Genomic DNA, 26,620 nt, shown 5'->3' with positions numbered 1-26,620 from the left:
ACAAATAGCAAATGTGGTTGCCAACTCTAAAGGAACATGGACCACCTCTATTTACTACTTCCACTCCAACTAGTTCTCTATATGACCAATGGCAATCATTTGCAAAATGTTGTATGCAAATTAGATTGGAAATCTGAAGCCATGGGATAAGCAGGAATTCAATTTGAGGATAAGATCTGCTCTTTGGCCTCGTTGGCACCATGATTTAACTAACTGAATTAAAGTCAACTTAATATTTATTGTGTTATTATATGCATGGTCCTTTGTGATAAAAAGATGAATAAGACAGAGTCTCCATCCTCAACAAGCTAATAGACTCATAGTGGGAGATAAAATAACAGTACCAATAATTTAGATATAAATTAGAACATGATAAGTACTTATGAGTTGAGGTACTTGTCTCCTTATCCTACTGCTGATCATGCCTTGCCAAGCCCCAACTTTGAATTACTCCCACATCCTCTATCTTTGCTCCTCTTTCCATGCTATCGAGTGAAGCTATAAAAAATGACAAAGCTATGGTGATTGCTACCACTAGAAACTTAAGGTCCATATTCTCCACTGGACTCTCACTGCACCTAGGCAGTACTTTTACACTTCCCTAACTGATTCAGAATCTCACTCACCATGGTGGCTTTTCTAAATCATTTAATCTTTCCTCAAACCTCCCACATCTCTCTATCCCCACACTCTATCAGCTGAAGAACCTTGCCTCATACTTTGCTGAAAGGAAATTCAGGCTATTTCCCAAGTGCTCCAAGAGCTCCTCCTTATCTCATATCACTTAGATGTCTTTTATTCCTATCTCTTCCTTCATTCTCCTATCATATGAAGAGGTGTTGCTTCTTGCCAAGCCTAACCTGACTCCCCACTCTCATCCCCACTATCCAAACAATTGCTGAGTCTTGTCATTTATACCCTAGCAACCTTTGTTGTATAGGATCCTTTGTACATCCTCTGACACTGCCTTGGTTCAGCAGCACCTTATCACCTCATTCCTGCTGGTTGACATCTCTGCTTTGAATCTTTCTCTATTCTAGTCTTAATGCAAAGTAAAAAAAAATCCTGCTTGGCTTTTAAAGTCCTTTGTAACCTGCCCCTTTTCCTACTTTTCCAGTCTTCTTATACTTTACTGACTTCCATATACTTTGCAATCCAATGATGTTGGCCTCCTTCCCGTTCCTCAGATGCAACACTGCATCTCTCAGCTCAGAGAATTTTCACTAACTGCTCCCCATACTAGAATTTTCTCTCTCTTTCTCTCTAGTTCTTTTCTTCCCTAATTTCCTTCATGTTTCAGCTAAAGTTGTACCTTCTGCAAGAAGCTATTCCTAGTCCTCCTCAATCCTAATGCCTTCCTTGTGAGACTATCCTTATCTGGATAAAATGCTGCACTTAGACTTGGGAAGACTTGGGTTCAAATGTTGTCTCTGACACTTTTTATGTGTTTGCCCATGAGCAAGTCAAACTTTTTTGCATCTCAGATTCCTCATTTGTAAGTTGGGGTAGTACCTGCAGTACATACTTTCTAATAGAGTTGTGAAGCACAAATGAGATAATATGTGTAAAGCACTGTATAAAACTGAAAGCACTAGTTAGAGGTTTAATGATAATCCTTAAGGAAATATCTTTGTAATTGTGATTTCTAGGCATAGAGGAAGAAGCCAGGGGAGAGTGAAAAGGAGGAACAAAAGATCTAGAGAGAACTGGGGGAGCAATTACTAGAGGAAGCAGAGGGGAACTGGATCAAAAGAATAGCTGGAGGATTTAGACTTAGAAAGATGGAGGGAAACTTTCCCTGTGAGACTGCAGAAATGGAAAAATGGTTGTAGTAACTTAGAAGATCAAGAAGATATTGATCTTTTAAGTTAAGTAAAATGAAGAGGCAAGGGGATTAGAATTGAGTTATTGAGGAACCAGAGGAACAAGAAAAGCTCCTATAGGGAATCAAGAAATAAAATGAATAAAATATAGCTGAGCAACAGAGAGAACCTAATTAAAGTTAGTTGGCGTTAATGTGTAATGGGCTAAATGAGTACAGCTCTTTCAATATCATTTATTATTTTATTCTGTTGGTCAAAGAGCTTTTATTAATCTGATATGTGCTAGGTACTGTGCTATGTTCTAGGGATACAAAAAAGAGGGGGCAAAATAGTACCTACTTTAAAGGAGCTTACATTCCAATAAAGGAGATAATGTGCAAATTTTATCTAGTAAATAACTAGGAATGTACAAAATGTATACAGAGTAGATAGAAGGTAATTTCAGAAAGTGATGGTGCTAGGAACTGGTGGTCCCAGGAAGGGTCATCTATAGGAAGGGATACTGTAGAAAAGTCTTGGAGGAAGACAGGGAAGCTATGGGAAAGAGGGGAGGAGGAAGTACATTCCAGACATAGGTGACCAAAGGAAAGGAGATGAGATATGGAATGTAGTGTTTGGGGATAAGGAATGGTGTGAACAGTGGCATAAGGGAGATATGCATGGAGTTCTACGTGAATGCATAGAGAAGAGACCACTTTTGGTTAGTGAAAGTTATCAATTAAATTTCAGTTTTGTTTTTACCATCACAAGGAGGCTGAATGTCCATATGTATCCGTATTTTTCTTTCTTTCTTTTTAATTTTTCTGAGGCAATTGGGGTTAAGTGACTTGCCCAGGGTCACACAGCTAGTAAGTGTTAAGTGTCTGAGGCAGGATTTGAACTCAGGTCCTTCTGACTCCAGGGCTGTTGCTCTATCCACTGCACCACCTAGCTGCCCCTGTATCTGTATATTTCAACCACAGTCTATTACTGAAGGTGGTGTAAATTGTCTCTTCTTCATTTTTCTTATTTTTTTCACACAATCCCTTCAGGTTTTATTGTATTAGGCTTTGGGAGGAGATGGAGAGAGAAAAAGTAAGGATGGTAGGAGGAAATGTCATTTAGGGACATAGAAGGAAAGGAGAGTTGATGGAAAAGAGAAAAAAAAGAAAAGATCAGCCCTGAAGAATAAAGCAAAGATATTCACTATCTCTTCTAGCTATGTAGCTAATGTAGTACATTTTAATTAAATGGAAAAGTCACTACTTTTTATTTCCTTTTGTTCTCCATTACCCTGCAGCATCGAAGATGTGGTGTAATAATTGAATGGGACATTCTTCACCATGTACTCATCTGTATCCAGGGAGGCCAATTTTGCCCCTACCAGTACAGACTTTCCAGTGCCTGCATTCCCCACCAGCATGATAGGCCGCTGGTGTTCCAGAAGCTGCTCCATGAAATAGCACACACGAATGGTCTCCACAGTGTGTACCAGGCAGGCCTGAAACATAAGAAAGAAGAGAATCAGCGGTTCATGTGAATTCTCCACTTTACCACTCTACTAAAACATACCCTTATAAATGCATGATTGGCTAGAAGAGCTGCTTTCTCTCCTGATTTTTAGAGCCACAGGAACAGAGTTCTGTGAAGATGTGATGGGGAAATCCCTAGTTCCTAGAGGGTCAAAATTACTAATACATTAATGATATTAAAGGCTAGAATACCTACGCTATCTTGCAGCAATTTTAATAATAATGTCTACTTATTCACACTCACCTGCAAAGGTAGGTCTGGGTCAAATTCAAATTTGGGGATGAGTTTGGACCAGGGCTCAAATTTCTTTGTTTCTGGGTCTATGTAAAAGTCAAAGATAGTTCCCTGGGAAGGAAACTTGATAGTCTTGAATTCTGTTATCCACCATTTGCTAAATTCTGCTCTGTAATCCACAAGCTGTAAAGAAAAATATATTGTGGAAAAGATTTAACAGAATCTAAGAAAAGCGATAATAGACTGAGTTGACATCACATAAACAATCAGGAATCAGGATAGGAGATAATAACTGAAGAATGTCATCAATCTTATTAAAATGGACTAAGCCATTTGGCCTCAGGCACTTAGTGTGTGACTCCGGGCAAGTTGCTTAACCCCAAGTGCCTCAAAAAAATGGACTGAGCCCCTCTAGCAAGGATCATTAGCATTAAATCACATATCTCTCCCTTGCAAAGCCATGGCCATGAAAAAGAAACCTTGGAGTTAGTCATATTTCTAGAATATATGTGAATGTCAGTCCTTGAGTTGAAGATTTCAATGGAATAGAAGTTCTCAAAAATTCTTATTTATTTATTATTTTATTTTATTAATTAATTAATTTTTAAATTCTTTTCTTTTTAAAATTTTGAGTTGCAAATTCTGTTTTCTTCCCTTCCACCACTCTCCCACCTAACTAGGAAGGCAAGCAATATGATATCAATTATACATGTGAAGTAATGCAAAATATTTTCATATTAGCCACATTGCAAAAAAGAAAAAAATATACTTCAATTTGCACTCAAAATTCATCATTTTTTTTCCTCTGGAGGTGGATAGCATATTTTCTTCATGAGTCCTTTGGAATTGTCTTGGATCACTGTATTGATCAAAGCATTCATGTCCTTCACACTTGATCAACCTTACAACATTGTACAACTGTGCACAATTATTTCCCAGTTCTTCTCACTTCATCATCATATACATCAGTTTGTATAGGTCTTGCCATGTTTTCCTGAAACCATGCCCCTCATCATTTCTTTTAGCACACCACTACTCTATCACAATAATATGTCACAACTTGTTCAGCCATTTCCCAACTGATGAGCATTTTTGTTCAGTTGTGCCGACTCTTTATGACCCCATGGACCATATTGTCCATGGAATTTGTTCTTGGCAAAGATACTGGAGTGATTTGTCATTTTATTCTCCAGTGGGTTACAGCAAATAGAGGTTGAGTGACTTGCCCAAGGTCACACAACTACCGTCTGAATCCAGATTTAAACTCAGGCCTTCCTGACTTCAGACTCAGTGCTCTATACACTAAGCTACCTAGCTGCCTCCCAATTGATAAGCATCCTTTCAAATTCCAATTCTTTGCCACAAAAAGAGCTGCTATAAATATTTTTGTATCTATAAGTCTTTTTCCTTTGGTCTCTTTGGGATACAGACCTAGTAGTGGTATTGCTTGATCAAAGGGTATACACAGATTTATGGTCCTTTAGGCATAGTTCCAAATTGTTCTCCAGAATGGTTGGATCAGTTCAGTTTTCCTCTCATCCCCTCCAGCATTTGTCATTTCTGATAGGTGAAAGGTGGTACCTCAGAGTCATGTTAATTTTCATTTCTCTAATGAATAGTGATTTAGAACATTTTTCATATGACTATAATTTTAATTTCCTTTCTTCCTTCTTTCCTTTTTTCTCTCTCCTTCCTTCCTTCCTTCCTTCCTTCCTTCCTTCCTTCCTTCCTTCCTTCCTTCCTTCTTTCTTTCTTTCTTTCTTTGCAGGGCAATGAGGGTTAAGTGATTTTTCCTGGGGTCAAAAGTCTCAAGTGTCAAGTGTCTGAGGTCATATTTGAACTCAGGTCCTTCTGAATCCAATGATGGTGCTTTATTCACTGTGCCACCTAGATGCCCCCATTTTAATTTCTTCTTCTGAAAACTGCTTGTTCATATCCTATTTATCAATTTGTCAATTGGGGAAGGGCCCTTATTTTTATAAATTTGACTCAGTTCTCCATATATTTGAGAAATGAGGCCTTTATCAAAGAAACTTGCTGTAAAATTTTCTGATATTATTTCATTGTCTATGGTATCTTCTAACAAAATGTAATTTTTCTGATTATCTCTTTTAATTAGATCTATTTTTGCTTTTGTTTTGTCTGAGATCATGATCACTACCTCTGACATTTTTCTTCAGCTGAAGAATATTAGATTCTGCTTCAGCCCTTTATTTTAACTCTGTGTATCTTTATGTTCCAAGTATGTTTCCTATAAACAAGATATTGTTCGATTATGGTTTCTAATCCCTTCTGCTATTTCCTTCTGTTTTAGAGTTGAGGTCATCCCATTCACATTCACAGTTATGATTATTAACTGTGTATTTCCCTCCATCTCATTTTGTTCTGTTTCTTCTCATTTTCCTTTTATACTGTCCCTCCACAAAAATCTATTTTACTTTGCCTCTTTTAATCTGCCCTTCCCTTTATTTGCTTTTATTTATCATTTTATTTATTTCCCCTTCCTTTTCTTTCCTAATTGGGTGATAGATTTCTGTACACAACTGAGTGTGTCTGTGTTCCCTCTGAACCAATTCCAATGACAGTGAGGTTCAAGCATTGCCCAAACCGTGTCCTTCATTTTTCCTTTAACAGTAAAAGCTCTTCCTTGTGTGTATCTTTTATGTGAGAAAAATTTCCTCATTCTACCTCCCCCTTCCCCTTTCTCCCATTGCATTTCTAGTTCTCACCCCTTCATTTTTTTCAACTTACATCCATGCCCTCTATTTATGTAAACTCCTTTTAACTGCTCTAAATAATGATAAAGTTTTTAGGAATTACATATATCACCTTCCCATATAGGAATGTAAACAGTTTAACCCTATTGAATATTTTATAATTTCTCTTTCAATGTTTACCTTTTTATGCTTTTCTTGAGTCTTGTGTTTTAATGTCAATTTTTCTATTCAGCTCTGTTTCTTTTCATCAGGAATGCTTGAAAGCTCTCTATTTTATTAAATTTCCATCCTCCCACCAAGGATTATGCTTATTCTTTCTAGGTAGGTTATTCCTTTGACTTTTAGAATATCATATTCCAAGCTCTCGGTTCCTTTTAAGTGGGAGGTGTTAAATCTTGCATGCACCTGACTAATATTTGAATTGTTTCTTTCTGGCTGATAGCAATATTTTCTCTTTGACCTGGGAGCTCTGAAATTTGACTATTATGTTCTTTGGATTCTTTCAATTTGTACTTTATCTTCTGGATCTAAGATATCAAGGCAGCTTTCCTTGATAATTTCTTGAAATATGATGTCTAGGCTCTTTCTTTGATCATGGATTTCTGGTAGTCCAGTAACTCTTAAATTTTTTCTTATTGAACTATTTTCCATGTCAGTTGTCTTTTTGGTGAAATATTTCACATTTTCTTCTATTTTTTCATTCTTTTGACGTTGTTTTATTGTTTGTTGATGTTACATGTAGTCATTAGCTTCTAGCTGCCCAATTCTAATTTTTAAGGAATAATTTTCTTCAGTGGTCTTTTGTACCTCTTTTTTCATTTAAATTCTGCTTTTTAAGGTTATATTCTTTAGTAATTTTTTGTGCCTCTTTTACCTAGCTATTAATTCTTTACCCCCCACCATAATTTTCTTGTATCACTTTCATTCCTTTTTCCAATTTTTCCTCTACCACTTTTATCTCTTTCTTTAACTATTCCAGGAATTCTTGTTGGGCTTTGGTCCAATTAGAATTTTTCTTTCATGCTTTGTGTGTAGCTGTTATATTATTCTCTTATTTTGTCTAGGTCTTCCCTATCACTGTAGTAACTTTCTGTGATTAAGTTCTTTTTGTTGTTGTTGTTGTTGTTATTTACTCATTTTCCAGCACATTTATTGACTTTTAATTTTATGCTAAAGTGGGCTTTGCTCACTGTCCCAAGCTTAAGGTTTGTTTGTGTTGCTATTTTTAGAGTTAGTCCTGGGGACCTGCAAGTTTTCAGTGCTTGTGAGTGCTTGTGATATCTGAAGAGAGGTGTGGTCACTGATCTCCTGGTCTGTGCTCTGGTTTTTACTCAAGAAGGGCCCCTGGTACCTTGCAGGCACAAGCACTCTTCTTGGCCCTGGAACTGTGACCAGGTTGCATTCTCTCCTATAGCCACTTTTATTGTGCTCTTCTATGCCCAGGAACTGTGACCTGGAACTATGTAATCTATTTCTGACCAGTTGTCTGACTATTTCTTTCTTTTTTTTTGTTTTGATTTGTGTTTTTTTTTTTGTTTTTGCAGGGCACTGAGGGTTAAGTGATTTGTCCAGGGGTATCAAGTGTCTAAGGCTGGATTTGAACTCAGGTCCTTCTGAATCCAAGGCCAGTGCTTTATCCACTGCACCAACTAGCTTCCCCTGTCTGACTCTTTCACTGTCTCTAGGCTGAGAACTCTTAAAGCTATGGATGTTGTCATGGATGTTGCTATCATGTTTCTGTACTCCTGACAGGCTTCCACATTGGAGTCACAGACCTATTCTGCCAATCTCCTGAGTTTTCTTAGGCCAGAAAAGTGTCTTATCCTGACTTTTTGTTGGCATTGCCATTCCAAAATTTGATTTGAGGCATCTTAGAATTGTTTAGTGGAGAATGTTGAGGGGATTCAGCTTTGTTGCTGCCCCTAATCTGCCATCTTGACTCCAGAATCTTGGAATAAAACCTTTTAAGGGCAAGAATGATAAGACTGCTGGGTAGAGCAAGACCTCAAAGAAAGTAAAAATCCATGACACAACCCTGAAATGTTTGACCAATTCTTTCCTGCTAAGGAATTTGTGCTCTAAAAATTTCCTTAAATTGTGTAGGGTACTTAATATCATTATATTGAATTAGGATCTCCAAAGAATTTAAACAAAAAGAAAGGGGTAGTTGTGGGGTATTTTAGATTCTTACTCTTAGAGTAGCTAGAGTCTTTGCTTTCAGGTATGAAGCTTAGTATGAGGACCAACTTCTTCCTCCTTTCCTGAATCCTCTTCTTTTGTCCATTTAGGTAGAGCAGAAAAAAAGATCTCTACTAAAACCTTATAGTTCTGGCATGTAAGGTTAAAGGTTAAAAGACCTCTTTAAGGACCATCAAGTCACACTTTAGTCTTATGAAGTGTAAAGCTTGAACTCAGAACTCACTTAGATTTTCCCTAAGAGAATGATCTGATTGGAGCCATGGTGCCACTGTCAGAGCCCCACTGTCAGAGCCTCTGACCTAAAAGGGCGGGGTGCGGGGAGGAAGGACTAGAGGAGAAAATTTTACCTCTAAATTGACTTAGTAGGAATGGTTGATGGGGCTTTAGATTCTACCCATTTGTTGTTCAGGAGGAAAATGGGTAGAATCCAGACCTTCTCATATTCCACAGTGGGTACTTAATGTCACATTTGGATTCTCAGAGTCCAGCTTTTTCCCCTTTCATTTCTCATGGTTGACAAATAGCCCTTTGTAATCTGGAATGTTTTCTTGCCTATTGCCAATTGATACGTGATGAACTGTCTCCCAGATACTTACAAGAGTTAAACTTAGCCTTATTTTCTATAAGCATCCTGTAGATTCTATTGCTCTGTACTTTGCCCACTGTTTCCATTAAGATTGACCATTGTCTTGCATGATTACAAGACTGACAATTGCCTGAAGAATGATGACATTCAGGAGACCAATCATTCTCAGATGATCCTATCACATTCTATCTTCAAAATCAACTTCTCTTACATGTTCTAATTTTGTTGTCTTGATTTTGTCCTGATGGCTCAAGCTTGTGGGATTCTATCCCCTCTACTTAGAACTGCAAAGAACAAATACAACAGACACCAAACCCAAGGCCTTTTCCTTGGCCTAAGGGGAGGGGGAAGTAGCTTTCAGGCTCTTTCCTGATTAATAAATGGTGTCACCTGATGTGAATGAATGTGTCTTCCACTCCTGGATGCTGCTAAAAGGAGAATGAGGCTGTCCCAATCAGGTAGTTTTGAAGATGCAGCCAAGTTCAGCTAGAGAGCCAATGGAATAATGCTACCAAGAATAGCATGGTAGAGCCTACTCAAAAAGGCTTATGATGGCTGATTATTAAATTTTCAGTGTGAGCACTTGCATCTTGGACATCTGCAAATGCTACAAATTAGGGCTTGATTCATTATTTTGTTGATGCACAGACCTAAGACAGTTGTGAGCATCAAAGGAGATAATATTTGTAAAGTGTTTAGTGCAGTGTCTGGCACATAGTAGGTGCTATATGAGTGCTAGCTATTATTATTATTGAAATTATGGAGAAAATGTGGATAATGCAGAATATTATGTCATGTGCACATTCTCTACCCACTGTACATTCTCCATCCACTATTGGGGGGATAGGGATCCCCCACCCCCAACAGACTGTCACTAAACGTTTACCAGTGAAGCTCTGGGCTGTAATGTCTACACCTGTTCTAGTCATCATGTTTCCTAGAAGCAGGTTCCTCATATCTCCCACATGGGTGTTTCCATCTTAGGTAATGTACCCAAACCTGTTACATTGCCATTTCTGAATTTTTGAGTCTTGAAATTGTTGATACTTTTTTCAATGTTAACTACTTTAATGCAATTTCCTATTACTAGTTATAAACAATCTATTCTCTTGTATTTGTAAAATTTTACTTGTAAACCCTTATTTCTCTTCTAGTTTCCATCCTTTTTCTTACATTCTTATCTTATTGAGCCACAAAAGCACTGTGGAAATTTTTGTGGTCAGTTCAATTCCATTCTTTCCTCTGGAGGACTAATTGTGGTTATGATATGTTTTTTCCCCTTCTTGAAATTTCTGTTTAGTTTATCTTACTTCATAGTATTTGGCCATTGTATTAGGATAATTTTGCATATTCATTTATTTCCTCTATACTATTTTGGAAGGGTGGTATTTTTGCTGTATTTCTTCTTTCCCTCATTTTGTTACTGTTCTTTGGTGTGTCCATCATCCCTTTGAAGTGATAAAATGGGATAGGTCTTAGATCTGATTCGGTCATTTCACTGAAAACCCCTCTGACTACATAGTCTATACCATTTTCAGTATAACATGATCCAAAGAAGAAGCATATCAGAAAACAGGATTGGATCCAGATTATAGTCACTGTTCTGTTACTATTTAAGCACAGGCAAACTTTACTTATCCGAAAAACTATATGATCTCAAAAGTGTCTTATAGCTCTAGAATTATAGCAGAAGTTGAGAACATTCTGGTTAAGGAATATAAAATAGTAAGAGAGTATACACTCTACACACTTACTGTCTGAGGATAGGTATTTTTTTAAATCACTCTGCAGCTTGCATAGTGTGTAGGGCAAGGCTATAAACACAATGGATATTCAGTACATGTGTGGTATCAATGAAAGATAAGCCAACAACTGGCAATCATTGCAAAACTATCCTCAGATAAATCTGCTATAGGCTACTGACTGAGGTGATAGGAATCATGCTATTGGTTACCAAAGGTCGAGTTAACTATATATCATAAAACATCTTTTGCACACATAGATTAAACTATGAACATACCCCAATATTTGTATTGATTTACTTAGTTATAGATTATAATATGTATACTATGGTACTAATAATTTTTTATACTATAAAACACAAAAATACATTTAAAAGAATGAGATAAAAGTAAAGTAAGATTTGATCCTACAGTTGATTAGAAACCAATGAAATTTATTCAGTAGGGGAATGATATGGTCAGACCTGTGCTTTAAGAAAATAACTTTGGCAGGTAAATAGAGAAAGGAGAAGAGAGAGATTTGAGGTAGGAGACCAATTAGAGGTAAATATTTGAGGGCCTAAACTAGGGCAGTAGTTATGTGAGTAGAGAGAAGAGGATGAATTTTAAAGATTTCGTGGAGGTAGAAATAATAAGATTTTATAACTGGTTGAATATATAGGGGTAAGAGAAAATGAGAAATAAAAGATGATACTTAGGAGTGCTTGGCATGGTAGTCCTGTAAACATTAATAACAAAGTTTGTAAAAGGGTTAGATTTGGAAATAAAGACAATGTAATGCTATCTGTGATGCCGCTCACAACTCTGTGCTTGCTTACCTGGCATTATTTAACTCTGACTCACCAAAAATGAAAAGCGAGAGGTGAGTAGCTGCTTCTAAGCAGAGAGTCTGATGTTCAAGGGCACCTGCTGCAACCATGAAGTGATCTGAGACCCAGGGGATAAAGGTGAAATTTTTTCCAATGAGAGCCCCTGAGGGAGCTCACGAGGAGACAAGCTTCTCAACTATCTTCTCACCAGCCATATATTTGATCATACATCCCTTGGAGTAAGTAAATCCAAAGTCCTTGGGAGATAAAGCTGAGGCCTCACTTTGGAGATCACTACTCTAAAAGACCATGTAGAATGGCCTTCTGATCAACTCTTTTTTTTTCTGGAGCTCACAGGAATATTTGACATGATTTACAAAATTATTTCTTCTGATTCTCTCCCTCATTTCCTGGCTTCTGTAACTTAATGCTCTCTTGTTTCTTCTTTTATCTCTATTTGTATCAACTAGAGATTTGTCACTGTGATAGTTTGGACCTCTGTTAGAATATGGACTGAGTTTACCATTTCATATCAAAGACAGCCTCTCCTTTTAAGTAGGCCTATTTTTGTTTTTGCTTTGTCTGAGACCATGTTTGCTACCTCTGCTTTTTTCTTTTTAACTTTAGATGAAGCATAATAGATTCTGCCCCAGCCCCTTATTTTGACTGTTGGTGTATCTTATGTTTCATGTGTGTTTCTTATAAAAAACATATTCTAGGATTGCAGTTTCTAATCCACTTTTGGTGAGTTAATCCAACTCACATTCACAGCTATGATTGCTGTGTATTTCCCTCCATCCTATTTTCTTATAGTTATCCTTCTCTTTCCCCCTGTCCCCTTTTTAAGAGATTATTTTGCTTTTGACCATGGCCTCCCTTAATCTATCTTTACTCTTAATTCCCTTCCCTTCATTCTCTTAACCTGATGGGTTAAGACAAATTTCTGTACTCAACTATGTGTATATGTACATTATTCTCTCCCTGAATTTAGATGGGATCAAAATTTAAGTGTTGTCTGCTTCCTCTCACTGCCCCCTCAATTGCATAAACTCTTTTTTGCATGCCCCATTTATGTGAATTAAAATTTTCCATTCTTTCTCTCTCTTCTTCCTTTTCCCAGTGCATTGCTTTTCTCTACCTTTCCATTGTTTTTTTTTTGGAGATCATTCAAACATAATGGAATCAAACCCAGGCCCTCTGTTTAATTAGACTCCCTCTAGGATCTCTGGTGATTATAAAGATCTAAGGGGTTATTACATGTTTTATCTCTGCATATAAGAATGTAAACAGTTTAACCTTCTTTTGTTCCTTATGGTTGCTCAGTCATGTTTACCTTTTTATGCTTCTCTTGAGTCCTGTGTTTGAATGTAAAATTTTTTTATTCATCTCTATTCTTTTTTTTTTCATCAGGAATGTTTGAAAGTCCTCTGTTTTGTTAAAGGCTCATTTTCCAACAGAGGATTACACTCAGTTTTGCTGAGTAGGTTACTCTTGTATGTAAGACTATATTCTTTGCCTTCTAAATTTCATATTCTAAGCCTTCTATTCCTTTACAATATCTTCAAGAGAGCTTCTACTTTAAACAGCATTAGTGCTACTGCTAATCTTGTGTGATCCTTACTGTGGTTCCATAGTTCTTGAATTGTTTCTTTTTGGCTATTTATGCTATTTTTTGCTTGGCCCAATAATTCAGGATTTTGGCTATAATATTACTGGCAGTTTTCATTTTGGCATTCTTTTAGGAGGTGACTGGTAGATTCAGTTTCTACTTTGCTCTCTGGTACTAGACTATATAGGCAATTTTCCTTTATAATTTCTTGAAATATGATATCTGGGCTCTTTGTTGTTGTTGTTCCCAGCTTTTAGGTACTCTAGTGATTCTTAAATGATCCTGCTTTAATCTATTTTTTGGGTTAGCTATTTTTCTTATGAGATATTTCACCTTTTCACTATTTTTCAGTCTTTTGACTTGGTTTTACTATTTCTTGATGTCTTATGGAATCATTAACTTCTCTTCAATTCTAGTTTTTAAGGAGCTATTTTCTTCAGTAAGTTTTTGTACCTCTTTTTACCAAGCTTTTAAATCCTTTTTTCTCCCCAGAATTTTCTTGTATAACTCTAAGTTCTTTTCCCTTTTTTTCCTCTACTGCCAACATTTGGTTTCAAATTTTACCCCCCTCCCCTTTTCTAACTTTTCTGGGAATTATTGTTATTTGTGTCCAATCTTCATTTTTCTTTGAGGCTTTGTTTGTAGATGTTTTCCAAAACATTATCTTCTGTTTGTGTATTGAGCTACCCTGTTACCACAATAGCTCTTTATGGCTGGGTTCTTTTTTTGTTTGCTCATTCTTCTTTACTTTGGACCTTATGTTAGTTCTAGATTCCAAGAGTATAGGGTAGAATTTTTGGCCTGAGCTTTTGTCCTTTTATATCCTTTTGCTACTTTCACAGGTCAGCTTGGGAGCCTGCATGTTTTCAATACTTCCAGGGTCTGTTCATAGCCCTCCTTGTAAAAGCTCTGTAAATTCCTGATCCAGGTTTGGGTCTATTGACTTGTGTGTTGTTGAGTTACAGCCTACTTGGAGCTTCTGTAGGTTCAGAACAACTGAATTGCTGCTTCTCCTTTGGTCTTGGTCTCCTGCCCTGGTTACTCTACTACAGGCTTATGTGCCAGGCTGAAGATTAGAACTGAGTGGCTGCTCTGTGTGGGTTCAGAGCCACACAGTTAAGTTTCTAGAATTTACTCCTTGCTCAATATACAGCTAGGGCCCCACTTTCTTGTGACTACCCCTCTCCTTGGAATTGTGACCCAGAATTGGATAACAAGCAACAGAGTTACCAGATGATACCTGGTTCTGCTTTCAATGCTAGTTCAGGGGTTCCTTGAATTTTCTTTTTGCCCTGATGCTTCCTGCCTTGGTGCTCTGTCTCATCTCTTTTTTTGTCCCTGGATGTGAGAATATACCCTGTCCAAGTTGTTGCTGCTATTGCAATGTGCTCCTGGCTAGTCTCTATTTTAGCGTCCACATATTTCTGTCTTTCTAAGCTTTCCCAGAACAATGACTCACTGTGACTTTTTCTTGACTTTCCCAACCAGAACTCAGTCTGGCATTCTTTCTAGGTTGTTGTGCAGGTGTACTCACTGAGTTAGACAAAAATACTTTTTCTTATTCTACCATCATGACTTCATCCTCAAGATAGCATCTACTTTAAACAGCACTAGTGTGCCTGATGTAATTATTTTGACCAAATTCCCATTTTTCCATTCATAGACTATTTTCAGTGTTGTTTAATGCAAGTTGTATAAGGCTCTTGCTGAGGGTGAAGTTTCCTGCTGCTAAAAGCTTTCTCACTTGTCCTCTCTCCGTGTCTCAGCATGCCTGTTTATAAGTTACCATTCTCGAAATGCATCAGAGCCTAAAGATATCTTGGATGGTTGCTTTCTACTGGGCTTTTTAATGGAGTCAAATTCACTTAAATGTTTTCCAAATGTTCTTGTATAGAAACGGAAACATTGATTAAGCATCTCTTTCTTCTGATGGCTTTTATAGACCACTTTTCCACAAAATGCAGAAGAAACTCAGAGGTGGTCAAGAGACATTTAAATTGACAAAAGGTCAGAACAGAAACCCATCTATTAGAAAGCAACAGACAGCTTTCATTTGTATCTCTTTATAGTCCATTACAGCTAGTTTTCACACAGACTTGATAATTTTATCTCTCTCCTTTCCCATAAAAAAAGAGAACCATTTAGGTTGGGGAAAAGCTCTATGACTATGGAAGTCATCATGGAGACATGGAATCTCAGCTTTAGAAGAGATCTCAGAGGTCATCTAATCTTACCTATACCTGACCCCTATAGTAGAAAGTCATCCAGGCTCCATTTGAAGATGTACATGGAGCGGGGATCTTGTTATTTCCCAAACTGTCCATTTCATTCTTTCAACAGCTCTAAAATATTTTGAATTTTCCCTTATATACAGATGCATTTTGTTTCTCTGTAATTTCTAACCACTCTCTTATTTTAGCTCAGTGAGGTCAAGCAAAACAAGTCTCCTACATGATATTGATTTAGATATTTGAAGACAGCTATCACATCTCCCTCCATGTCTTCTTTTCTCCAGGCTACACTAAAAATCTAATTGAATTTTAATCTCAAATTTCAAATCAAAGTAATTAAATTTCATCTTAAGACTCATATGTTGTTTCAGTGGCTCCCTTTCCTTTGTAGTAACTTAGACTGGGGTAAGAATGGAGAATAGGAGTCTGGAGAAGGAAGCTAGAGATCTCAATGACATGTTTAATGACAAAGAAAATGCCAGAATCTGAGCAGCTAGGTGGTGCAGTGGATAAAGTACCGGCCCTGGAGTCAGGAGGACTGAGTTCAAATCCGGCCTCAGACACTTGACACTTACTAGCTGTGTGACCCTGGGCAAGTCACCTAATCCCAATTGCCTCACCAAAAAAAAAAATGGGAAAAAAAAAGCCAGAATCTATGGGAATAGAATGGATCTCCTAGTCAAGATCCCAGGAAAAGTGATTGCAAGAAAAATTAGAGAAGAGTTCTAGAGAAAAGGGAGACTTAAAGAGTAATTTCATGGGGCCATTTAATCTTCTTAGACTCTAAGCTCATTCAGTATAACACATGTACCAGCACACTTTCCCATCTGAGACTTGTAGGTAAAAAGCATGACTTTTGTCCCATGAGGCATAAATCTTTCCCTACTCTCTCAAAATAAAAGAAATAAAAACAAGCTTCTAGCAACCTCACTAGAGTCTATCTGCCTGCTTCTCTATTCCTGTATATCAGCTATAGTACTAATAAGTATATGAGGAAAATTGGGAGAACCAATATCAGTTGCCAAATTTGTTGATTCTAATTCCACAATATCTCTAGCATTTCACCCTTTCTCCACTCTCATTCAGGAGCTCTTCATTTGTCATTTGGCTTCTTCAATGGCTTCGTTAATCTTGTGTTAGGCCCAGGTATAACCATGTCACTCTCCTGCCTAAAAACTCCAATGGCTTCCTATTACATTTCGAATCAAAGAAAATTCCATTGTTCAGCACTTAAAGCCCTTCACAACCTGACTCTGACCTATCCTTCTAGCTTTATAGATTATACCTCTTCACATAGTCTATGGTTCAGTCAAACTGACCTTCTTGCTGTTCTTATTGTTATGATATGATGACATCCAATTTCTCATCTCTGCCATTGAACAAGTTGAACCTTCTGCCTAGAAGTCACTTCCTCATCATCTCCCTCTTTTATTATCCCTAGTTTTCTTCAAATTTCAACTCAAGTACTATTTCTACATGAAAACTTACTCGAACTGTTAATTCCTTCCTCTTTTCCTACTCACTCCCCCAAATTATTTTGTATTTATTTTGTCCATGGTTATAGGAAAATCAGGGAACCTTTTTCATTTGCTGACCTGATTTCCTTTCCTCTAGATCTGCTATTATATGGATGTCCAAAGAACATAATCATTTCTTTCTCTTTATGCCCAGCCTGTTTTCTATTTTGTTTATTTACTTTTCTGATGACATCTTTGCATTTCTGTATAATCCCTTGTTGGTAATATATCTGAAACTACTCACACTTCTCCACTGTTATTTTGGTGACACTCAATTTTTTTTTCTTTCCAAGAAAGTGTTATTCTATTACTGATACAGCACCACGGGGAGACTATACAATATATAATACTGTCATTAAAAATAAATGGGCTTTCTTTCAGATGCCATTAAAAATCTTATGCAATTTGCCAAGGGCAATATACCCTTCTCTCCTTCTGTTCAATTCTGGGCCTAGCTCACTAGCTATCTGCAGTCTGCACAAGATATAGGTAGTACTGGATAATCCAACGTCCCTCACATTGTAGGAAGAAGGTATTCTTTATTCTGTTGGAGATTTCTTGTTTGGATAGTTAGGTTGAAATATTTTGGATGATCAGAGATCTCATTTAGAAAGGCTTGGCAACATGCTAAAGTTTAAAAGAGTCTGTACAATGTCATCTGCAAGCAGGAACATCTAAAGGACTCTAGCATCATGGGAATCCATTTTTTATTTGGACTCTGAACTGGATATCCTCCTGATAGTGGCAAGAATCTTTGGTGAGTATACTTTTCCATTTTATTACTCACTTGATATTAGCAATCATAGGGTAATAAAACAAAATCATCTCTATTGTTATATACTTCAAGGAATCTTGTATTGTTTGTGACAAATGCATATGAGATTCCTTATTAGAAGAGAGATTTTTAACATTTACTACCAAATAAAATTATTTTTTAAATTTAACCAACAATAGTTATGATGGTATTTTTAATTTTCTTCATTTTTCAGTAAATTTGGTTGACTAAAGATGTGGTCCACTATGGAATATTTGAGAAAATCTGTCTTCCTATCTCATACCTTTATCAAGGATATCTGTGAAGTGTGCATATAGGAGTGAACAAGGAATAGCTTACCATGAATCAAGAACATTATCAACATTACTGAAGCAACACTGAGTTTTGACCCAACTCTCAATGAGATTTATGCTTTTAATGTGTGAAAGTATATATAGTGATTTTGACAATCATCAGCACAGAAATATTTCAATATATAAAAAAACCCAAGATAAAAGTTGTATAAGAAATGCATCTGTTATGTTCAGTTTGGTTTTGTCATTTAAGATAGACCCACAGAGAGAATAGGAATTTGACCTTTGATTCTCCTGCCATTAGGGAATTTATAGTTAAGAAAGCTTACATCCATACAAATTGGCATCTTCTCTGCAATTTATAGTAATAGTTGCTTAAAGCAGTGAGAGTTTAAGTGACTTATATATTACATATTTTATATATATATATATATATATATACATATACATATTATACATAATATTTAACAAGGCAGTAAAAGAATCCTGCTCTATTTGTATCCCCTCTGATGGACACTGGAGGCCTGGGACCAGTGCTACCTTCAGGTCTACTGGTTGTACTTCCATCCAGCCCTCATGACCATCATCTAGTGAGGTATCTTTTGTGGAGAAGGGGCCAGATATCCTTATCAACTGCCACTAACTGCCACATACAAGGTTAACAAGTCAGCCTAACTGGGGCAGTGAGACACCCTCAAGGAGAGAAAGGAGGCAGCAAGTGCCAGGCAAGTCAAAACACCACCATCATTTTGACCACAATCTTCCCTCTGATCTTGATAGAGATGGCCCAGGACCCTAAACTCAAGAACCTTGGGAATAGTAATGCTTTAGGGGCAGCTAGGTGGCACAGTGGATAAAGCTATGGCCCTGGATTCGGGGGGTCCTGAGTTCAAATCTGGCCTCAGACACTTGACACTTACTAGCTGTGTGACCCTGAGCAAGTCACTTAACCCTCATTGCCCCACAAAAGAGGGACTAGCAGTGCTTCCAGCTCACTGACCTTAGCCATCATACTGAGAAGCAGCCCCTGCAGAAATATAGCCTGATAATTGTCCCTGCAGGTTCTACAACTATAGAAACTAACAACTTAGAAAAGAAAACTCTTCCCATCAAAGTCCTTGGCACTGTCAAATGGTTCAGCATTAGAAGTGAATATATAAAAAAGACATGACTATCATTTTATCAGTGGAAATGACATTAAAGAAGAGGGATTAATGTACTTTGCAGCTGAAATCTTTCATATGTGTTATCTTCCCCAGAAGAATGTGAACTCCCCTTTTTCTTATATTAATATCTACAGCAATTAGCATGGTGCTTGCACATGGTAAGCACTTAATAAGTGTCTTATTCATTCATTTATTCATTCCTTTCTGTACTTTCTTTTTGTTTATTCTGTGAATTAAAAATGTTTTTACTGCTTTTTTGAGTATCATTATTCATAACTTACTACCCTTCCTGTTCCACCCCATCCCACAATATGGAAATCCATATATATTATAATATTCATAGCAGCATTTTTTTGTTGTAGTAAGAGACTGGAAACAAAATTGGTGTCCATCGACTGAGGAATGAATGAATAAATGGTATGTAATTACTTCACTATAAAAATGTTGAATTTAATGGCCACAGAGAAACTTGGAAAAACTTGTATGAATTGATACATATTGAAATGAGCAGAACCAGAAAATTAATTTACATAACCGCAAAAATAATCTGCAGAAAAAAGGTTTAAAAAGTTTTTAACACTCTATTCAAAGCATCAACCAATATAACTTGGCAAAGAGGTGATAGATTAGGAGGACAGAATGAGAGTTGCATTTGTAGATATGACAAATATATTGATTTGTTTTGCTTGACTGTACATATATGTTAAAGACATAAAGATGAGGAAAACGGGCAAATGAGTAAGGAGTTACTAATATCTTCTCAGACACTTATTTTTGGTGATCATACTCATCAACACAACAGCTAGCATTTATACAGTGCTTAAAGAATGTCAAATCACCTTGTATATGTTATATTCTTTGATCCACATAGTAATTCTGGGAGTTACATGCTATTATTAACTCCATGTTACATATGAGGAAACTGGGGTGAGGAAAATTTAAGTGACTTGTCTTTCTGACTCTGTCAGACTCTATCCACTATGTCACCTAACTGCTTCACATGATAATATAATTTGATTGTTATTGTTATTGTTGTCCTAACAATAAAGTCTGAATTTCTCCCCTTGCCCCACCCCATACTTTTGGTTTCCCCCTCATTAAGATACCTTGAGAATAAGGGAAGGAGTGAACAAGGAGTATCTTACAATGAATCAAGAACATTATTAACATTATTGAAGCAACACTGAGTTTTGCTCCAACTGTAAATGAGATTTATGCTTTTAATGTGTGAAGGTAAATTTGGGTCTTGCTCTGAAAAATATCCAGGAGGTTTTTAATTTAATTTAATTTAAATTAGGTCTCTGTAGTTCTCCTAAAATAGGAACACAATGGCTACTGATAGTCCAATTGTATTACTGATCAGCATGGGAAAATTTTGAACTGCTTAATTTCAGACCTGGGTTTATTTGCTCTGGTTTAGGCAACCTGGTCCCTCGTTTTCCCTCTCATCCACCCACAGGACTCATTATATTGATGCTGGACTTTGTGGATACACCCAATCACCTCAGCCCACTGAAGTTCAGAGCTCCTAAATTTAAGAGATCCTCCAGTTTTAGCTTCCCTAGTAGCAGGGATTATGGCTAGGAGCCAACACCATGGTTGTTGACTCAATGATTGCATTGATTGTAAGGGTACTCAGGAGTCCTGGGATTACCCTAGAGGAAAGCTAGTTTACTCCTAAATAAAGTAGGTTGTCTCCTAGGACACATGAAGGAAAGCAAAATTTGATGCTTTTAAACATTACCTTTAATAAGTGCATATGTTTGTAATGCTATAAAATCTCATTCTCCATGTACATAGATAATTCTTTGGGGATGTGAAGTCATATCTGTTACAGTAAAGGCTTAACCTTGCCTAGAATGTATCAATACTGACTCTTCTACAGTGTTATTGTGGTGTCTAAGGGAATGGCCACACCATATATGTGGGTCTCTGTCCTGGCTTCTGAATGTCTTTTAGTAATCAGCAATTGTTATGGGAAATTTCTACTGATCAGACATCAGTGACTCTCTATTGCCTATGAAGTAAAATTCAAATTCTTTAGCCTGGGGCAGCTAGATGGTGCAGTGGATAGAGCACCTGCCCTGGAGCCAGGAATACCTGAGTTCAAATCCAGCCTCAGACACTTAACACTTACTAGCTGTGTGACCCTGGGCAAGTCACTTAACCCCAATTGCCTCACTAAATTAAAAAAAAAAATCTTTAGCCTGAACCTTAAGAAAACCTATATGTTCTTACTTCATCTTACTAGTTTTATCACAAACTTTTTTTGCCTTTCTCATTGCATAGTCTGGTGCTCTGCATTCTGTAGATAACTCAATACATGTTTATGAGAATAAAATACAACTTATCAGAATAAGATATATGTCGCCCATCAATTTATTTTCTTACCTGGTCTTGGATCAGTACTCCACCAAAAGCCCAGATAGTAGCAAAAACAAAATAAAGTTCATGAAGTTCCTTGGGACAATCTGGGGGACTGTTTTCCTTTGTTAGAAGACACTCAAGAAGGTAACATAACGTTTGAACCAAGCTCTGCTCTGGTATTGGAAGAATCTTTTTAAATCTGGAGAGAGAAAACCAAATGTGTACACATAAAATACGACTGGAAATGAGGTTCTAGATGCTTTCCTGAACAAACCTCACAGGGTTGCTATTTCTTTGAAACTGTTAAAATCCCATTTTGTTTTCAAGGACTGATAATTTTTCCATCTAGATAAAAAAGAGTAAATAGGATACAATATAAGGAGACTTCCTCTCTCTACCAATTTGTTTAAAGTCCAACTTGTTTCTTGTGGAAAAATAAAGGACATTACTATACATACCTGGCAACCCTTGTGATTGGAGTCTCAGTGCCTATTTCTCTTTTCTAATACACTTATACTCTATATACTTCTTCTCTCATACATTTATACCCATAGACACTGATAACTTGCAGCAGCAACAACAACAAAATACGTTCCTACTTTCCTTAACAGAAATTCTCCAGTTGCCAAAAAGTGTAAAAAAAAAAGAAAATCTTCCTTATCTTAAAAGCATTTCTTTCAATGAAGACCTTTGCAGTTTAATTATGGCTTTGCATAGGCTTTAGAACCATTAAGGCCCTTAGGGATTATCTAGTCCTTGTACTGATAATTCTTAACCTGAGGACTGGAAACTTAAAATTAAAATTTTGGGTATAACTGTTTTAATGTGATTTGTTTCCTTTGCAATAGGATGCATTTTGTTTTATGCGTTAAAAAACATTGTGAGAAGAGAGCCATAGGCTTCACCCAACTGCCAAGGGGTCCATGTCAGAATTGACTATAATAGTTTAGACAGAACAGTTCAGGACTATAACTTCCCATGTTCAACACAATGTACCTTTCTAAATGCACTCTTTGATTGTATTATTTTTTGCTTGCCATTTTGTTTTTAATTTATATTGACTTTGAAGTCCATTAAATGTCCATATATATATGTCCATATATATAAATTATATGTATATATATATATAAAATGTGAATTACTTGCTTCCCTTATCTTGAACTTATAAAGTGGATTATTTGAACCAAAATGAAGAAAATTATATTTAGCTTTTAAATTTATTCTTCTTATATAGTGTAAATCTGAGATTTCTTTTTGAAATCCTGATGTTTGCCATCCAGTTACTTAACTGTCTTGACTAGCTTCATGTCCTTTGCAACTTTGATAACGATCCACTATTATTTGACATAGTCCTAGAAAAGCTAGCCATTTAAATAAGAAAATTAAGAGTCATAAATAGAAATGAGTAGATAAAATTACCATTATTTGTGGACAGTATGATGGTATGTTTAGAAAACCACAGAGAATGAGTAAAAAACAAACAAAAAACCAAATCTCACTAATACAAATAAGAGATTCAGCAAGTCAGCAGGATGAAAAATCAACATATGAAAATCAATAATATTTCTATAGAAAACTAACCAAAATCAGGAAGATAAGAAAAATGTTTTCTAAATAATTATAAAATATCTAGGAATTAGTTTACAACCATATATACAAGAATTGTGTAAACATAACTATGAAGCACTCTTTAGAGAAATAGAGACAAATAATTAGAAAGATATTTATTGGGTTTGGCTGGGCTAGTTAACATTAAAAAATGATAATTGTACTTTAACTAATGTACAAATTTAGTGTTATACTGATTAGATTCCTGGAAGGGGAAGTGGGGCTTTAGGGAACCGACAAGAAGAATACCAAAAGGAATTTGGATGAATAAAAGATTTAGAATATCAGTATAAATCAAGAAAAAGTTCAAATGTAGGAGACATAGCATTACCATATCTCAAGTTATATTATAGTGGCAGAAATTATTAAAACTAATTTTTTTTACTGGTTAAAAAAATAAATCAGTGGAATAAACTAGGAAAGAAACACCTAAGAACAGTAGCTCAGTGTTTGAGAAATTCAAGGTGAGAATTAGTGATGAAAAGACATCCATTTTGATAAGAACTACTGGGAAAACCAGAAAGCAGTTACCACACAAAGCCCCAAATGCATCTGCAATCTGTATATAAAGGATCAATTCATAAAAATAGAAAAGAAGAAGCTCTGGTACCTTTAAAATGTGGCTGGGGGGATTTGATCATAAATGATAAATGGCAATTTTGACTGCATAAACTTAGATTTTTCATGAAAAACTCAATGAAAATGGAAGAGTAACAGTAGAGTGGGAAAATATTTGCATCAAATATCACTGACAAAAGGTTGATTTCTAAAATAGAGAATTGACGCAACTTTACCAAGAACTATTCCCCAATAGAGAAGCAGAAAATCCATAGTTATTAGTTGTTGCCACACACAACAGCATCTAGACATTTAGATAAGTCATGTAGATATAAATGTATTACATTAAAAATATGGGCTGGGAAGAAACAATTATATTTAATGATCAAGAAATTGTTTCAAAATGAGCATCTGAAAAGGAAATAACAGGAAAAAATAATTTCACAGAAAAGAGCAAAAAACCAAAACCAATCATTTAAGTAACATTCAATTCGAAAGTTAAAATCCTACAAAAAAAAAAAGATTTCTGGGTGAATACTCTCAATTATGCCTTGTATTATTAAAGCAGACCTGTTCAAAAGGAAAACAAAATAACAAGGGTAGGGGGAAAGAAAATATACAACTCAAACTATCTTGGACAAGAAACCCCACACATGATAGGTGGTGTTTTTACAGATATATAATGACACATCTCTCATTTTCATGTTTTCCGAAATCTACAGAGTTGTTGTTCAGTCATTTCAGTCATGTCTGACTCTTTCTGACCCCATTTGGGGTATTCTTGGAAAAGATATTGGTTTACCATTCCCTTCTCCTGCTCATTTTACAGATGAGGAACTAGGCAAATAGGGTTAAGTGACTTGTCCAGGGTCATACAGCTAATAAGTGTCTGAGGCCAGACTTGAATTTAGGAAGATGAATCTTCCTGACTCTAGGCCTGGCACTTTATCCTCTGTACCACCTAGCTGCCATTACATAGAAAGTAAGCTGTCATGTAATTAACTAATAAACCAGCTGTGGGGTATAACAACATATTTCAGCTACTAAGAAGGCACTCTGAGTTTATACAGGTAAACTGTTTTCTTTGGGCCTCAGGGTCCTGTCTGTAAAATGAGAGTTCAATGAAGTGCTTTATCCACTGACCTAGCTAGGCCCCTAGACAGTAATAGGAAGTTAGGAAATTGTGTGTGTGTGTGTGTAATGAGTTCTGTTTTGAATATGTTGAGTTTAAGATTTCTACATGATATCATATTTAATTGTGCAATATATGTATATCCTATGAAAACATTTATGAAGCAGGTACAAGGTACAACCTTGGATAGAAAGACACTATCAGCTGGGGAAACCAAGAAATATTTCCTGCAGAAAGTGGTGCTCTGAAGAAAACCAGGTATTCTGAAAGGGAGAAGTAACAATAGAAAGCATTCCAGGTATGGGGGACAGCCCCTGCAAAGGTGTGGAGACAGGGCAGATCATTATAAGATTTCATTTACAAAACAAACAATTTACAGGATTTTTAAAACAAAAAAAGCTATTAAAAGAAAAACTATTATAGCATCTTTTTGCCAACCCTTCACCCCTGCCTTGCTCCATTAAAATCCCAATCAATTGCATGGAAGCTTGGCTTGGCCTTGCTTCTGTACATGTTTGATGGGAAAGGGGTGATATTCCTCACTCCCACCTGCTTCAGAACAGACATAGATATCTTCTGACTGCTTCTTATCAGACATGATGACTAAAAATTATAATTCTCCTGAAGAAATCTCCAACATAATTTCTTTGAGAAATTATTATAGTACACAAACTACATTCAAAAAAGCCAAAATGGCCATAAGACCTCAATAGGAATTTTAAGTAGTTGTGCTATGAACTATTTTAAATTCTCATTATACCAAGGATTTTAAAAACAGAGTTCTTACTAAGAGCCCTATTTGCTAGATAATCTGGTCACATTATATTGTTCATAGTTAAACATTTTGCTTATAATCAAGTTGCTGGTGCTAACAAGGAAGTAAAATTTAGTAAAATTATATTTTTTATGGAAAAACTTTAAATGGAATAATGGTGTTTTATCACAAAAGAAAATAAGAGTAAGCTATATATTGCAGTTCTAGATATAGCACCTCAAATTTTCAATAGCTATGTCCTGATAGGATAATAAAATCACACATTAGAGTTGTTTCATTTCCAATGTTTGATTTTGGTATATTAAAAATCTTTTAAAAGGGTGCTGACTTGTAAGTCTGTGGATATCCTAAAGGGGTGACCTCACCTCTCAGGCCTCTTCTTTCTGTTGACTTTGAAGCATAAGGAACTCTCTAAGAATCACAAATGTTGAGGAGGGGAATGCACTTCCCTCCACCGCCCCAAAACTCTATGCTCATGGCCTCCTAAACAAACTTGCCTATGCCTGGCATTGGGCTGTATTCCATTTGCGTCTTCTTTCCTTTGGGAGAGGGCCTTCTGAAAGACAGCTGGCATTTTCTACCAGGGTCATGGATACCAGAAAAGTTATAGCAGCAAAAACAGCAGAGGTAAAAAAGAGTTGCCTAAAGAAAGAACCTACTTTTTGATTGGGCTGTACTCAGTAAATTGTGGTTACTGGCTAGTCGTTCAGTCATGTCTGACTCTTTTCGATCCTATGCACCATAGAATGCCAGGCTCTTCTACTATCCACTATCTCCTGAAGTCTGTTTAAATTCATGTTCATTGTTTCCATGACACTATTTAGTCATCTCATCCTCTGCCATCCTGTTTTCTTTTTGCCTTCAATCCTTCCCAACATTAGTGTCTTTTCCAATGAGTCCAATGAATCAAAGTAGTTAAGCTTATTAATTTCTTCAAGTATTGACTGATTTGATCCCCTTACTGTCC

The 26,620-nt window shown here is 36.4% G+C and overlaps 1 protein-coding gene across 1 annotated transcript in view; it reads right to left on the bottom strand.

The window, feature by feature from the left end:
• DNAH9 (dynein axonemal heavy chain 9) overlaps positions 1-26,620 on the bottom strand; it is a 455,137-nt gene that overhangs the window by 192,943 nt on the left and 235,574 nt on the right. The window contains exons 36-38 of the mRNA XM_044002519.1: positions 21,605-21,779; positions 3,579-3,752; positions 3,096-3,303 (exon numbers count right to left, since the gene is read on the bottom strand). Of these exons, the coding sequence (XP_043858454.1) occupies positions 3,096-3,303; positions 3,579-3,752; positions 21,605-21,779 (557 nt within the window). The remainder of the gene's footprint in view (positions 1-3,095; positions 3,304-3,578; positions 3,753-21,604; positions 21,780-26,620) is intronic.

The sequence above is a fragment of the Dromiciops gliroides genome, chromosome 4 (assembly GCF_019393635.1).
Source record: "Dromiciops gliroides isolate mDroGli1 chromosome 4, mDroGli1.pri, whole genome shotgun sequence".
Classification (NCBI taxonomy): Eukaryota; Metazoa; Chordata; class Mammalia; order Microbiotheria; family Microbiotheriidae; genus Dromiciops; species Dromiciops gliroides.
This window is presented reverse-complemented; position numbering and strand designations above follow the sequence as displayed.